This window comes from Camelus ferus, chromosome 4 (genome assembly GCF_009834535.1).
Source record: "Camelus ferus isolate YT-003-E chromosome 4, BCGSAC_Cfer_1.0, whole genome shotgun sequence".
NCBI lineage: Eukaryota > Metazoa > Chordata > Mammalia > Artiodactyla > Camelidae > Camelus > Camelus ferus.
The window spans coordinates 31,362,419-31,378,989 of NC_045699.1; the positions used below are offsets into that span (position 1 = coordinate 31,362,419).

The window sequence follows — 16,571 nt, forward strand, 5'->3', positions numbered from 1 at the left end:
GTTAGAACACACTGAAGGCTTATAAGCAAGGGAGAAACACAGTAGGTCCTGGTCCTTTTTAGAAAATGTATAATAGTTTGGATTATTATTGGTTATATAGTTGGAGATTATTGATGATAGTTTGAATTAGGGTGGTGGTAGTGGAGATCGAAGTTGGTGGGTTACAGGTATTTTTAAAGGAGACTCAAGAAAATTTACTGAAGGACTGAATGTAGCAGACGAGGGACAGGAAAGTTAAGTCTCAGGTTTCTTCCTTGAGCAGTGGAGTGGATGATGTGCCACACCTGAAATGGGGAAGAATGGGGAGGGGAGAAATAGGTGAGGATGTTATTGTTTTGAATGAGGATTTTACTGTTTTGGGGTGGTTTGCAGTGGAAAGTTAAAGAACTGTGTTTTGGATCTCTTAAGTGTTAAGGTGTCTGGTAGACAAGTAAATGGAGATTTCAGGTAAGCAGATAGATACACAAGTCTGGAGCCCAAGGAGACATTCCTAAGGGAAAAATCGTTTGGAGCCCAGCATAGAAAGTCATAGAACTGGACAAGATCACATGGGGAGAAGTGTGGAGAGAGGGGAGAGCACTTGAGGAATGCCAGCATTTAGAGGTTGGGTATTGAATGTTCACTACTTTAAAAGTACAATGCTGAGTCTGCTGAGAGGAGTGAGAAAACATCAGTCATAGGTCCCTCGACCGATGGGAAATCTTGCTGTTTTCCTTCACAAGGCAGAATTGGGCTCTCAGCTCTGTGACTCTCTAAACACTTTATATATACTCAAGTTATAGTGCTTAATTATGTTGTGTTTCAATTTTCTGCTTGCTTGTCTCCTCTGTTAAACCACAATTTGGTTTTTTCCTATATGTTTTTAAAAACCCATCAGGTTTCTAGCACATAGTTTGTAGGTATTCACATTTCAAGTCCAAGGTGTTATAAGACGGCCATCAAAATATGCCATGGAGATGAGGAGAATCATTTGGGAGAAAAGGAAGTTGTATGGAGGAGGAATGGTAAGAAATTGTCAGTTAGTCTGGGTTTGAAGGATGCCTAGGATTTATATAAATGGAGAATGACTTTAAAGTTTGGTTCCTGAAAGAGAATAGTGAGGGAGTAAGGATGATTTAAGTGTGGTATTTGTGATGTGTGTAATTTTTGAATGACTGTGAATGCCAGACTGAGTTTGAAATACTTCCTATAGGCAGTGGGAAACTTTTGAAAGTGTTGGAGCAGAGAAATGGCGTGAAACAGATGTGTCAGTGGAAGGTTAATCTGGCAGCAGGGAGTAGATCATAGCTAAATGGGTCTAATGGCAGAAAACAATCTGAGAAAGAGATGAAGAGCCTAAGTGGGGTAATAGAGGGAAGGGGAAAAGAGGAAACAGTTTCAAAACACTGGAATGTGGTGGTTGGATGTGATAGTACTGGGTCCCCAAGAGTGCATTTTGCCAAGTGAAAGAAGCAAGACCCAAAAGGCTGTATATTGTCTTGTTCCATTTATATGATATTTTTGAAAAGGCACAAAACTAGAGGGTGAAAAAGCAGCTGTCACTACCAAGACAGGGTGATTGCAAAAGGGTCTCCACAGGGGACTTTTAGGAGTTGTGGAACAGTTCTCTAAGAGGCTGTGGTGGAGGATGCATGATTCTGCATTTGTCAAAATCAGCACTGTCCACCACAAACAATGGACTGGAATGTGCAGATGAAAGAAACCTCAGCTGACATATCTGGAAATGTAATGCAGACTGGGACAAAATGAATCTAACTGCTACAAATGTATAAAATAACCTTGCTGAAGGAGAGGAGGGAAACTGGTTGACCTGGGTAACTGGAAAACTGTGTCTTGAATGGATACTGTGAGGGAAAAGAAATAAAGAACTGTCAGTAAACACAGTATTTTAGTTGGCAAATTTGTTTCTCATGGAGGTACGGTTAGCAATTCTGAAACTACTTTACATGTCTTCTAGGACTGACCAATGCACAAATAAATCATAGATCCTAGGAGGCAGGTTTCTCACTGTCAAAGAAGTTACTAATAAGCAAGAGAGGAAGACTGGAATGAACCCTGTGGCTCGTGATTAGAGTTGGAGACATTAGTACAAACTTGCTTAATAGTTAGATATGAAATACAGGTTTGTGTGTACACAGAGGTTAGTTACATACGTACATTACCCAGCCCTGTCTGGTGAAAAGTTGTAGAAGCAGTGACATCCCAGTGACAAGCACACCTAGCTCTTACATCTCAGCAAAAGGAGCCAGGGTTCCTTCAAGAAATGGCTGATTTTAGGGCTCATGCAGGGAAAATAAAAGGTAAACTTGAAACAAGTGCCAAGAATTAAGGACATGCTGAAAAGAAAAAAGGATGGACCATGTCAAAAGGACACAGAAGCAACCTGAGAGATTTCAAAGCTGAAACAATTTGAGCAACAAAATAAAGATACTCTTAGTCTATAACCCAAGTAACAAAGTATCTGTGAGGCCATACTGATGTAAATAAGTGATTAAAGACATGAGAAGGAATGTATTTAATACAGGAGAAGGAATAAACTTTCCCTACAGAAGAATTCAAAATAATAAAGGAGATGTAACGGAGGGAAATAGAAAATCACCATTGAAACACCAAGACCCACTGGAGAATGCTGAAGTCAGTGGGGGACCAGGTATTTGCATGATCTCAAAATATATCATCCAAAATACTTATTAATTGCTGTGGGGATGTTCGTATATTGATTCAAATTCTTTAATACTCCCCCATCTAGGAAGTGGAGCTTATTTCCCCTCCCCTTCAATTTAGACTGAATTTAGTTGACTTCCTTCTAATAAATAGAGTGTGGGAAGGGTAGCCTAGTAACTTTGCAGTGAAGAAACCTGGCAAATACTACTTTCACTAAGTAATCAAGGTTAATATCACTGGTCCTGTTGATACGATGCTCCCAACATGACGTGATGAGAAGGGCCCCTGCCTCTATGGTATTATTCCGCCAAATCTGTAACGCCAGTCAAATCATGAGAAGGTGTCAGACAAACCACAGATGCAGGATGTTCTACAGAGTGCTGATCTCCATGAAACTGCCTCAGTCATGAGAAACAAAGACTGAGAAACTGCCACAGGTTGTTAGGAACTAAGACGATTTGATCATTAAATGCAGTGTATACTGGAACGGAATCAGGACATTAGTGGAAACACTGGCAAAGTCCAAATTCAGTAGTGTCATACTAGTGTTATTTCTCAGTTTTGGTAAATGCACCATGACCAGATTTTAACATTAGAGGAAGCTGTGGGGTATACTGGAATTTCCTGTTACCTTACCCAAGTCTTCTCTAAAACAAATTATATCAAAACAGTTAAATAGACAGAGAAAATGTATCAGTGAATGAATTTGGGGAAACTACATGCACAGAAGAGCTGAGGGATGCAGATGTGGTTATGAAGGCCATAGCCAAGTGGTAAAGTGACCCTGCAGTCGCTAATGTCCAAAGGAAATGGAGCAGTTCAGGGGCCATCCATTTTCCAGAATCATAGTAAAGCCTAGACTAAGAGCTGCTTTTTCCATAGTGTTCTTTGGATCCCTACTGGTCCCTAGAGATGTTCCAGGAAAAACTGGTTCAACCGTGGTTGGAAAATCCCTGCATGCTTTAGCTTGTGCTTGGTGATAAATGGTTTAAAATAGCAGATTTAAAGAGTGCCCCCCCCCCTTTTTTTTACGAAGAAAGAAGCTTCATTCATTATTTTCATTTAACTCACTATTTCCCAAATATGTTTCACTCTGGAACTGTTTTTTTCTCATTTACCTATTTAGCTTGAGAAATTTGTTGTTCTTCAATGGAAAATTCTTGTGTAGGAATACCTGGAATTGTCTAGGGATCCCTAGCATCTTACTACAGAGGGTCAAATTCAGAAATTTAGAAATGAGTTGAATATGCAACTTTGGAAGTTACAGAATATACAAATGAAGCATAGTAACTTTTGCTCGGGGTACAGTCTGCTGATTTCAGGAGCCTTGGGTAGCCGAAGAGGTATCTGTTGTTGCCCTGTGTTTGGTGGGGTCTCTGTACCAAGAAGTAACCTGTTAGGCAGATTAATTAAAAGGAAGTATGAAATATTTCAACAATCTTATTTTGGAGGTCATTGAGAATTACTTTGTTGCCTCTTAGAGAATTAACAAATTAAACATTTGAAGCTAGTTTTCTGTTTTCCCTACCTTGGGTTACATAGGAAACTTTTAGATAATCTTTCATTAAATTTGAATATGTGATGAGTACAATGTGTTTCTTGTTCCTGTCTTTTTAGGGTAGAGACCAAGAAATCAAATGGTAATACTGTCAGTTTGTCCTCAGAGTCTTCCACACAGGCTGTAGGAAATGCAAACACTGACAGTTGTATGGTGCTTAGTGTAAATAGTAGTCTATTTTTAGCCATTACTATTGCTAAAATGTTGCCTCCAAAACATCACACATTAGCCAAGATGTGTCTGTGTGTGTGTGTTCTTAGTTTTTGTATTGATACCGTGTTTATTTTCAGTTTTACAATCTTAGAAGCAGTGATTGCATAGTTCCTGGACTCCTGGTGCCTGTGATGTACGCAAATGATTTGTCCTGCATTTGTGATCTCAAGGAGTGCATGTAGCAATGACTACTTAATGACTTATTAGATGAGAGCAGTTCAGTGATCCTCTTTGGATTTTGTCTTTGTTTTACAGAGTTGCTATGATGGAAGTCAAAGGGAAAAAAAAATTCACAGGAAAAGGTACAAAGACATCACAAGAGAAAAACAGACTTCATAAAAACAATGGTAAGACAGCCAAAGCATGCTTCCCATGTGGTTGTTTTGGCCCTCGGAGGGAGGGGTTGGGATGAGGGGGCTTGTAGCAGAACAGCCAGGGTAAGTGGTGGGTGAGACCCCTTTCTCAGCTCGCGGTGCTGTTACCTCATGTTAGTCACACTAATTCATCACATTTTATTTTAACATTTGATAAATTGTGGCTAATTAACACACCTACTTGTAAACCAAATACTCTATCTCCAGGATTTCTCATTGTGATGTCTTTATTATTCCATCAGGTGTCAGTATTGCAAAATAGAAAAGTCAGCAATTGTGTAAATAACTAGTTTCCTAAACAGTCTTTGGTTTGTTTTTGTTTTAGTTTTTGTTTTTGTTTTTGTTTTCTTAGGGCATAGCTCTTGGAGTTTTCATCTCATTTGTTATGTACTTAATTTGCAAGCTTTGTTAACCAAAGATTTTTATCAGATAAAATTTTTTCAAAGCCTATGAAGAAGTTTCCAAAACTAGAAATTTTGAAAAATAAACATTTTAAATTTGTCTATATGATATACTTTCTAAATTTTAAATGTTCATTTTATTCTTAGGCTGCTGTTACATTACTGAACCGTGAATACACATGCACATATATACAAGACCTACAAAGACATATAAATAATATCTTGACCATATGCCTATAACAGAAATATGGCTGACAACAGTTATCTCTAAAATTATGGGTAGTTTATATTATGTATTTCTCTACTTTGTAGGTTTTCTATAATGAACCTGTATTATAATTTTATGATCAAAGAAAGTTTTTAAATTTTGTTTTGATTTTTTTTTAAGTCCCCTTCTGCTCTATATTTGAGATTAAGACAAAGTAGGTTTCACTGAAGAGTGTGTAATTTTCTGTAGCATATACAACCCAGTGGATAAAAGATCTAGGCCCAGGGTCATTGAACTAATAATTACTTATTATTGTCACTAGATTCTGGTTCTTCGAAGACATTCCCAAAAAAAGTTGTTAAGGAAGGTGGACCTAAAATCACAGCTAAGAACTTCGAGAAGAGTGCCACAAAACCTGGGAAAAAAGGTGTGAAGCAGTTCAAGAATAAGCAGCAAGGGGATGAAGTACCAAAGAACAACTTCCAGCAGGCGCGTAAGTTCAACAAGAAGAGAAAATTCCGGCCAGACAGTAAAAATGGTAAGGAGTAATCCTCTTAGCGTCGTTTCCGCAGAAGCCCTGCCTGCCTGAGCTGCTGCCTGAACCTTTGTCCACGGGGACCCCAGAAGTCCGTTAGGGACCTCCCATTCTTGTTCCTCGACAGGCAGTATTTGGAGTGGAGGTGGTTGTGGCACGGTAGGTAGGGTTAAAGAAGCGACAGAAGGCATCTTCTCTGGCCAAAATTGTTCTCTGGTGCTGAGAATTCCTTACTTCCTAGGCCCTTGCTAAATTACCCTAGCTGTGGAGTTGGGCCAAGTTGTAATGCTTTGTACGTTGGAACCGCAATAAAACATTCATTTCTGTAGGCTTAAATTAATGAACTCGTTTATTCAACAAATAAATACTTGAATTTTCTATGCGCTGTCCTCAGAGATGGCGATAAAAATTCTTAGCCAGTAAAGGTGCGGGCCCCAGCTAACCAGCATGGAAGCTGGCCCTAAATAACCGCTGTGTCCCAGGTAGGTACCCACCTTGCTAGGGATGCCCTGGTAAACGAGAAGCGTGCGGCCTGCCGTATGTAGCCTAATATAGTCAGCCCAGCGGATGGCTCAGGCCTGGGGAGCAGTTCCAGGAAAGGTGTAGTATACGCGTGATGGGTTTGGCTTGAATTGGCTCAGGATAGGGTGCTGAGTGATCAGCAGTGTTGGCAGGGCTCCTATTTGTCTATTGAAACAAACTACTCGTCTCTTCATTAGGATGCTCAGGGGGTCATTTCTAACCCAGAGGCTTGCTGTCTGTTGTAGAGCCTGCCCTTGCTGTGCGTTGTCCTGCGCTGCACTCAGACAAGCAGTTTCCAGGTCCCCTGTGCTGACGTACACACACCTGCTCTGCAGCATTCTGAGAATTTCTCTGCTGTCTTTCATCCTCTTTTCCTCCCACATAGTGTATCCTTAACCCTGCTCCTGCCAACTGAGACCGCTGCCAGGGGGCCACGTTAGTCCAGTCCCTCAGCCCTGGTCCCTGCTCTCCGCTCTGCCTAGGGCCGCTCCCTGGAGGGATAGCAGCCTGAAGACAGGGAAGCGTTTCATTATTTCTCATTAGGCCTGTAGGATTCTTTCGTGCTCCAGCCCCCATCTCTCCTCCCCTTCTCTTTCTGCTTCCCTTTCCTAGCTTCCCTAGTAGGTCCTAAATCTTCCTTTCCAGCCTTGAGTTCTTGACACCTGCATTTTTAAACACACACATTCTTATCCTAATGTGGTATAGCCCTGCTTCCATTTGCTGCAGCAGACCAGTTCCTGGCATCTCAAAATGGAACTCTGATTTTATTTTCTTATACTTTTATACCAGCAACTGAGGCTGATTGGATACCAGACATCCCCAGAGTTGTTTATATCTACTGCAGCCTAGCATGGCCTGTGTCAGGGGTGCCCATATGTCTGTGGAATTAAGTGAGCTCCAGATCAGTTACTATCCTCTGCTGTATAGTACCTGATGCCCTGATATTAATGCTAAATATGCCCTTTGTTGCCTGTAATTCTCCATTACCAGGCTGGGAATAAATGAGTAAGCAGTAAGAGGAGTAATTAAATACATGGTAGTATATTGTATGCTGTTAAAAATTATATTCTTGAGAAATATTTAGTTTCATGGAAGGATGCTTGCAACTTAACAATGTTTAAAGATACTAAGATTCTGAATTTTTAAAGAAAATTAACATAAAACATGCATAGGGAAGAAGGCAAGAAGAAAATGTTAATCCCTAGGTTTGAGGATTGTAGGAGAATTTTGTTTTTTACATTTTCCAAGCATTTTATAATGAGTGTAGTTTCTAATTAGAAAGGGAAGTATTTAGGAATAACTAATTCTCCTAAGAGTTCTTTGCACGGTCCTCATGTGAATAATGCCCATTTTATTAAGTTGTTGTTTTGCCTCATTGGGCTTTTTTATTCAGTTGATAAGTTACTCAGATGGTGAAGACAAAAAATAACAAATAGAATGATACCTGACATTTACGGCATGACCCTAACTGGAGAGAACTTAGGGGTTTTGATTGTGCACTGTCCTGGGTAAGAGACAGCAGAGACTGAAGTTTCCGGGTCATCTCTGGGCTTGAATCATGGCTCTGCCACCTAGGAGTTGTGACCTTGGACAAGTACTTAACTGCTTGATGCCTCTGTTTCCCCGACATGGAAAGGGATAATAAAAGTACGCACCTCACAGGGCTGTTAGAAGAATTAAATTGCTAAATGCGTAACAGCACTCAGAATAGTGAATTTTTGAATATTGTTTTTCCTATTGTAATTTGGACTAATTTTTGTCTTCATTGAAAACTGATTATACCTAAAGTCTGATTATTTTAATGGTCTAAAGTAAAATTTTATTTTACAGTTGAAAAAAGATGCTTAAAAATTTTTTAATTGCTTTTACAATCCTTTTAGTTTCCTTTTTTTGTTTTCTTAATAGGTACCCTGTTAAGAATCAATAAATAGGTATTGAATGAATGAACAGTTGGTGTCAACCAAATTTAAAATGTGTAAACTGCTCAGAAAATGAAATAAAGTATAAGCTGATAGGGAGTGATGTTTTTCTCCTGGCTTCCACAATAAGTATTCATCTTGATTAGTGATTTCTGTGTGCACCGCATTTGTACTTGTTTATGGCACTGAGAATGTTAAATGAAATTGAAAATAATTTCTGTAATGACTAGAATCAGCAGCCAAGAAGCCCAAATGGGATGAATTCAAAAAGAAGAAGAAAGAGCTGAAGCAGAGCAGGCAACTCAGTGATAAAACCAACTATGACATTGTGGTTCGGGCAAAGCAGATCTGGGAGATCCTAAGAAGGTAATGCTACCTAATGGCGTCATTATTAGGCCCTTTGAGGTGGTGGAGGAGTAACAGTGTCCCTTGTAAGTAGTGTGATGTCCTAAAATAAATGACGTAGCACTTGGGTTATTTAGGGAGTACTCAGACACTCCGGTAGAGGCATCGGTGTTCGGATGTCTGCCCATGGCAGAAATGTGTGGGATCATTAGGATGGTCGGGTCTGTTTATGAAAATGTATGAGAGTTAAAATGGGTTTGACATCCTTCCTGAAAAATTTCTGAGAAAATGAAGGACAATTTCTTAGCCGCTTGGTTTTGAAATAGTTGAGTATTTGGTGTCTTGGACTTGTTTTATTATTTTCTTTACTTTTGAAGTTCTGGCTGTCAAGATTTAGACTGATACATAAAATTATACCTTGTGAGATGAGTTTCAGCCTTTGAGAAAATTACTTTTCTCTGGCTGCTCTGAAATAGTAATTTTAGTGTCAAAGGTTTGCTGCCTTTGAAGTGAAAATCATACCGAAGTAGGTGAACATACATAGGCTGGTATGGTGTTTAGTTTGGGGTGTTTAAAATAATGTCTTTACTTAGGCTATGTTTTCTACCTCTTCTCATTTATAGAAAAGACTGTGACAAAGAAAAAAGAGTGAAGTTGATGAGTGATTTGCAGAAGTTGATTCAAGGGAAAATTAAAACTGTAAGTAGATGCAGTTTTAACAGTTGAAACTGACTCACTCTCAGTAAAGGGTAGTTGACTATTCATGACAGGTGAAATTGGTTTTGTCCTTAATGTATTTGGGCTCAATTTTCAAATACCTTTTATAATACTGACTAAAAAATTTAATAGTGAGGGAGGGGCCTTATTGCTGGGAAACTGTAAAAAGACTGAAGTATTTGGCTGTTCATTTTTAAATAGTTTACTTAAAGTAAGTCAGTGTTCTTTTAGAGTGGTCTTTAGGGATTTATTAGTTCAGCAGTATTTGTTGGAGTGTCTTGTGTGAACTCTTCACACTTTTGTACATTCCAAGTTGCTGGCTATTTTGTGTATGTGATATGAACGTATGATTACTTTCTTTTCTTCCCTGCTTTTATAAGCATCATGCAAAGATGTTTAATAAATTTGGGAGTTCTAAAGTGATTTTCATTGTTGCTGTTTAGTCCTGTTTTATAGTAAACTTCTGTTGACTCTTGTATATTTGGATAAATACTTAGTGATACTCACTTGTTAGCCAACAGACTCAGTATCTTTGGAGACCCTGGAGGGCAGTCTTTGCCAAACCATGTACATGGGTCTAACCAGATGTTGTGTTGCAGTTTGAAGGACTGTCTTAAAATAGCAAGCTCCCAGCTGCTGCTTCCTTACAAAGCCAGCAAGATCATTTTAGGATAGAACTCCTCATCTCTAGCAGTAGTCTGTTATCCTCAATTTACAAATAATTTGCGCTCAGGATCCTTCCCCAGTTACTGTTAGGTTATTAGTGCATTCCCATAGACTTGGGACTGAGTCTGGTATTCACATCCTCACTCTGCTCTTTAGAATACATGTGCCTTTGGACAATAACAGCCTGTTTATTGATTATTTGCTGTGTGCTGGGAATTATGCTAACCAGTGCATATTTTGTGTCCTTTAACTTAAGTCATCATCCCTATTAGACATTTGATACATCTGGACTCAGGGAAGTTAAGTTTCACCCCCAGGATCACAAGGGTAGCAAGTTATTTAACTTTTCATGAATTTTATTTTCTCATCTATAAAGCGCCAATAACAACAACCCTCTTTTAAAGTTGCTTTGAGGTCTCAATGAGAGAAATATACTTAAAGCACATATGTTGGTTATATAGTAGGTAATCAATATATGCACAAAACAGCCTTTTTTTAAAGAAATTATTTTTTAAGTTTTATCAAAAATGTTTATGCAAATCTCCCGTAAGGAAATTCTGAAATCCATGATTTTGGGTGAAGATACACCTTCGCCTTCTGTTTTGTTAGAATTTAAAAATTTGAAGACAGAGCAACAAATAATAAACACTATTAAAGTAGACTCTTAACATAGCATATAAAAATTGTGTATGACTTATTATTTGTAGTTATCATTTTAGAAAACTGATCAGCAGCTCCTTCAGTGAGGATCTGATCTGTCCAATAACTGTGAAGGGGATTAGACTGGAAAGTCAGATTTGAAATAAAACAACTTTTCTAGAAATAAAACTGAATATATGTTCAGGGGTTATTATGAAAACGTAAGAATTGAAGTGGTTAGCTCATAATGTGATTGCCCCTTTGTGTCTAGATGTAATTATTTATGTAGTGGGACTTTGGCTGCCAATGCCAAACATTCTTACACCATTTATGTCTTAAAAAAAAAAAAGATCGAAAAAGGAAGAAAAAAAGAAACCATCAGGGAGAACCTGCAGCCTTGTTAGACCGATGTTTCTGTAGCGATAATTGTCATGTATAAAAAACAACAGTAACAATAAAGCGACAAATCATTATTATTGAGAAAAAAACCAGAAAATAGAATTATTGAATTGGAAAAGTCCTCTTTTAGGGAAAGTAACTTTCAGAGAAATGAGAAATGCAGTGTGTATAATCACTGGGTAGGTTTGGTTTGGCTTTAATTCTAACGATAGAATCTTGCAAGATAGTTAAATCCCTCCCTGTCTCAGTGCCATTATGGTAGGCGGCCAAGCCAAAGAATGCCATTCTGTACAATTAAAACAAGAATTTCTTCTCTGAAGTAACCTAGGTTTGATTAGCCATGAAGATCCTACTTTTTTTCCTAACAGGGAATTCTTAAAGAGGCAGTAGCACAACATAAATAAGATGACAAAAAAGTACGTCTTCAGGGAAAATTAATCTAAAGACGCCAACTGTTTTCCTGCAGATTGCCTTTGCACATGATTCAACTCGAGTGATCCAGTGTTACATTCAGTATGGCAACGAAGAGCAGAGAAAACAGGCTTTTGAAGAACTGCGAGGTATTCTATATTGAAGATAATTGTGTAACCATTTGTGGAAACTAGCTTGTCTACTCTTGAAATAACCAAGACTGTCCTGGGACAGAATTCTCTTGAGAGGAAGCTGTGTGACTTCTGCCAGACCAGTTCTGTTTTTATTTGTTCTTTGCCTGGAACAAATAGAGAGTTAACTTGTTTGTGGTCCCAGGATTGTGTGTTTATGTGGTTCTGTCCTTGATTCTGGAGGACTGAAGTGAGGTTATCTAATCATTGTAATGTGTTTTGTTTTTCAGGTGATTTGGTAGAATTAAGTAAAGCTAAATATTCCAGAAATATTGTTAAGAAATTTCTCATGTATGGGTGAGTTGTTTTATTTATAAAATATATTTTTACTAGTTTTTTAAAGGTGTGGATAGCAATTGTGTGCAAATAAATGTTACTTAAAAGCCTGTGATTCTGACAGTAGCTTTAGCAGATGCTTGTGATGTTTCCAGGGAGTGTAGTCTTCAGAACAATGATTGAAATTAGTGTAGAATGGGGCCACTGCCTTTAGCATCCTTATGAGTCTATTGTGAAGCCCTGGAAGAAGAGAAATGGTTGTGATGAACTTGTGATTAGTCACCAGTTATTTCGAGGGTGGAGTGTTGGGGATGGGGGAGGGGTAGATGAGTAAACTCAGAGGCAGGGTCACTGGGTTAGGAAGTGTCAGGATGGGAGGATTTCCTAAATTAGGTGGAATTGATACTTGTCTTCCCTTCTCAAGTATAATAAGGTGACAGAATACATTAACCAACAATGAAATGTGTAGTTAACAAATTTTTAATAACTGTATTCCTGACTAGAATTATTGGCTGCTTGATTGTTTTAGGATGGAATAGAAATACTTGTCATTAAGTCTTTTAAGAATCCTAGAATATATTCTATTCATATTTTCCTGCATCTTTGACTTTTACCTTCTCCTTTTCTCCTTCTACCCTACTTCTTTCATGCTGAACAATTTAATCACGGGAGCTGTCATTTACTGAGTGCTTCCTGTGTGCTAGTTCCAGTTCTCAGTGCATCTGAACTCATTTATCCTCCCATCAGCCTTATTGCTTCTGTTTTACGACTGAAGACACTGAGGTGCAGGGAGGTCCAGTAACCTGCCTAGGGTCTCTCAGCTGGGAAGCAGCTAGCTTTCAAACCTAGGCAGGCTGGCCCCTGAGTCACTTAGAAAGCTTGAGGTAGAAACGCAGGGCAACTTGATGTTCCTTCTCGTAGCATGTCTCTAGGTTAGACGCCCCACGCACACAATGATGAGTTGGTCTTAAGAGAAGTAAGTTATGTTTTGTTGCCTCCCAACTTTTCTCCTTCTATCATGATCTTTTCCCACGGTTACGTTGGGTTCAGGAGTAAAGCACAGATCGCGGAGATAATGAGAAGTTTTAAAGGCCACGTGAGGAAGCTGCTGCGGCACGCGGAAGCGTCAGCCATCGTGGAGTACGCCTACAATGACAAAGCCATCTTGGAGCAGAGGAACATGCTGACAGAAGAGCTCTATGGGAACACGTTTCAGCTCTACAAGGTGATGTTGCAGGGCGTTCTTCCCAGAGTGCTTACTTCTTCTGTATGCTGTTGTTTTCACAATGTATTTTCACTTTGGTTGGTCCTTTAAGAGACTCTCATACCCTTTATTCTCTGGGATTATTTTAGTCTCTGGTGTAATGAGCAGGTGATCGTACAATTCCTCCTCCCAGAGCACCGTCTTTCAATCCCCTGTAAGTTAAACTGCTCTTGCTTCTACTTCCCGAGTACTCTGTGTAATGCTTCAGTACGTCTGTTTCTACAGTCAGATAGACCAAGGAAGAAGATTCTTAATAGTCAGTGAAGCTTTGTCAGCACTCCCTGACCAGCTCTGGTTGAATCAAGCTCCCTGTCACTACCTTCTCCTGTGTTTCTCCACGTTGTATCCAGGGAGGAACCAGAGTAGGGAGACCCAACAACCTTGGATTTAGTACAAGGCCAGTAAAGGGACTGGGACAGTTAAAGCATCTCTTTCAGTCCTTAAGACACAAATACACACGTTTATCTCAAGAGTGATGGATTAATTCCTGGGTTGCCTCTTCTAATCAGGTTCAGCTCCTAGGTTGAACTTAGTGCTCTGTTTCTTTTGTACCAGTCAGTATAAGAATATCCAGCTCATTACAGAACAAACACATAGTGGCAAGAATTTGTTAACTGACTGCTTGATCTCGTGATTAGGTACGTGCTAGATGCTTGGCAGGTATGTACTGGCTGGTTGAGTTGGTTTGTTACTCAGCTTTGCTCTGTGGGTACATTGGTGGGTGTACAGACAGGATGAGATAATCAAGAATTTCTCCTTGAGGGTATCTGCTGCCGGGCTCTTGTTACGTAAATATGGGAGATCTGAAAATTATTTTAAGTTTATGTAAAATGACTGATTTTCTTCGTTCTGAAGTTGAAGAAACTTGATTAAATTTAGAGGGGTTTGATTTTTCTTTTGCAGTCAGCAGATCACCCAACACTGGACAAAGTATTAGAGGTACAGCCAGAAAAACTAGAGCTTATCATGGATGAAATGAAACAGATTCTAACGCCCATGGCCCAAAAGTAAGAAAGCTGTTTTTGTTTTGTCTTAACAAATGGCATTCACAGGAAGAAAGTTTTATATAGCCTTTTCTATAGAAAAGGTGGATGGTTTCCCAGTTACAGTCAGTTATTTAAATCGGATTGTGGGACATAAAAGCCCCTGCGCATGGTTGTCTTAGCATCTGTGCCACAGAGGAGTGGTTTGGGCATGGCCTCTGGAACCAGACTTCCTGGTGTGAATCCTCAGTTATTCACTATGTGACCTTGAGCAACTTAACCTCTCTGTGCCTCCGTTTCCATATCTATAAAATTGGGATAATAATAGTACATATTTCATAGAATTTTATGAGGATTAAATGGGTTAATACTTCCAGAATGCTCAGAACAGTGCTTTACCATTAAAAACAACATGTTTTGCCATCTGCTTGGGTACTCCGTGTGTACTTGAAGTCTTTGGTGCCTCTACTGTACCCCTGAATTCACCGAGTGTCACACCAGGAGGCGTGGATCAGTTAGGCATTGTGGCAGTTGCTGCCACTAGACTGATCTATTCAGGTTTTAACTGCTAAAATTATTTTGTGAAACTAACCCACATAAAGGAGGCTTGTCGAAAAGAAAATAGCTATTAAAAAAAAAGTCCAAATGTGGATTTCTCTTTACATGTGCAGTATTAGGTAAAAGAATATGGGTGTCCTTATTTAAGAAAGTCGAGTGTGTTTTGAATAATTTCATGTTTGACAGTTAGATACTAGATGACACTAAATATTTTTAATAGTCCAGGTTTTTATTTTAAGTCTTAGTATTGCTAAAGATACAGTCTATCGTATGCCAGATTACACTCACTAAAACCATTTCACTTGTTTTGAATATTTCAGGACAACCAAGGTTACCTACCTCTGTATTATTGCAGTGCCAGATCTGATGTATTTTCTTTTCTTTTCTTCTGTTTTCAGGGAAGCTGTGATTAAGCACTCACTAGTGCATAAAGTATTCTTGGACTTTTTTACCTATGCACCCCCAAAGCTAAGATCAGTAAGTTCTTGGTTTTGATTTTAAACTGGAGGGAGAGCTGTGTGAAAAAGTGAAATACCGCTTTGATGTATATTGGCTTTTGAAAATTTTAAAGAATTATTTTCTTATTTAGGAACGATAATACACTAAATTTCCTTTGAACATGTCTGCTAATTCCGTTTAGCTTTTTTGCCAGAAGACACTAGAATTGACCATAGTTTTATCAATTTCATTGAATTGTTATACTTTAATTGTAATCCAGAGAGTATCCTCTAGCTTAACCTAACCAGAAAATTAACTAACTAACACATTGGAGGAATATTCAGCATTCAGGGAGTTTGAAATTCACCTGTGTTGATACCAAAAAAATTTATGTTGACTTTAAGAGGTTAGGGGAGGACACTAGGTAAAACTAAATGGACCATGAAAAACTGGACCTTATATGAGAGTGAAGGTAAATTGCACTGCCCTTCAAGACAGTGATGGGACTGCAGATGAGAATTCATTTTGTCCTCTGATACTTGCTTGCCTTATCATTACTGTGAACTCATTGTCAATTTGTTCTCATTCTGATAGTAAGTAATAACCAAATAATAAGACTCACTTTTTAAAAAAATATACCAGGTTAAACATTCATAGGAATTTTGACCCTCTCAAAACTGACATGCAAAATAGTTTTCCAAGAGCAGGCACCTACCTAAGAATGCTGCTGCTTCCCTTTGGGGGATTTCCCATTCCTGCACAGCATAGATCTCAAAGTTCTAGATTTACTGAGGCAGGAGTTTATTCTCAGAACTGAGAAAAATGATCAATTGAATATGTTCAGTAGTGGAAAGACTTTATCTTGTTAGTATTGAATGTGTTTTAGTAATCGCAAAAAATCATTGGGAACTTAGTGTGAATGTAAAGTAATCAGACAAATCTTTCTGGCCCTGGGGCTTTTTCAAAAGGAGACTTAAAAAACCTTTGGAGATAAGGGAAGCATAATTAGAATATATATATAACTCGCCAGTTGGATAACTTTGAAGAGATTCATAAGTTTAGGTATGTAAGCTGAAAGCTGCATTCTTGAGATTCATCCTTGCTAAGGATTATAAAATAGTTAAGGGTGAAATTGCTCATTCCTTATTGATAAAAATGGGATCTACCTTTCTCCCTCCTGGCAGGAGACTTTGTAATAAATTAATGATTGGATTTTTACTAAAAGTTCTTTGGTAAGTGAAGGCCTAGGCTCAGTGTTACTACAGAGATTAGTTCTTTGAGAAATGTTAA

At 38.7% G+C, this 16,571-nt stretch overlaps 1 protein-coding gene across 1 annotated transcript in view; it reads left to right on the forward strand.

Moving 5' to 3' along the window:
* The first annotated feature begins 4,690 nt into the window (after nt 1–4,690).
* The window catches only part of PUM3 (pumilio RNA binding family member 3), a 37,264-nt gene continuing 25,383 nt past the window's right edge, over nt 4,691–16,571 (forward strand). The window contains exons 1-9 of the mRNA XM_032477757.1: nt 4,691–4,782; nt 5,741–5,956; nt 8,625–8,760; nt 9,363–9,438; nt 11,627–11,720; nt 11,993–12,059; nt 13,089–13,263; nt 14,206–14,309; nt 15,242–15,320. Coding sequence (XP_032333648.1) covers nt 4,698–4,782; nt 5,741–5,956; nt 8,625–8,760; nt 9,363–9,438; nt 11,627–11,720; nt 11,993–12,059; nt 13,089–13,263; nt 14,206–14,309; nt 15,242–15,320 — 1,032 coding nt within the window. The 5' untranslated portion in view covers nt 4,691–4,697. The remainder of the gene's footprint in view (nt 4,783–5,740; nt 5,957–8,624; nt 8,761–9,362; nt 9,439–11,626; nt 11,721–11,992; nt 12,060–13,088; nt 13,264–14,205; nt 14,310–15,241; nt 15,321–16,571) is intronic.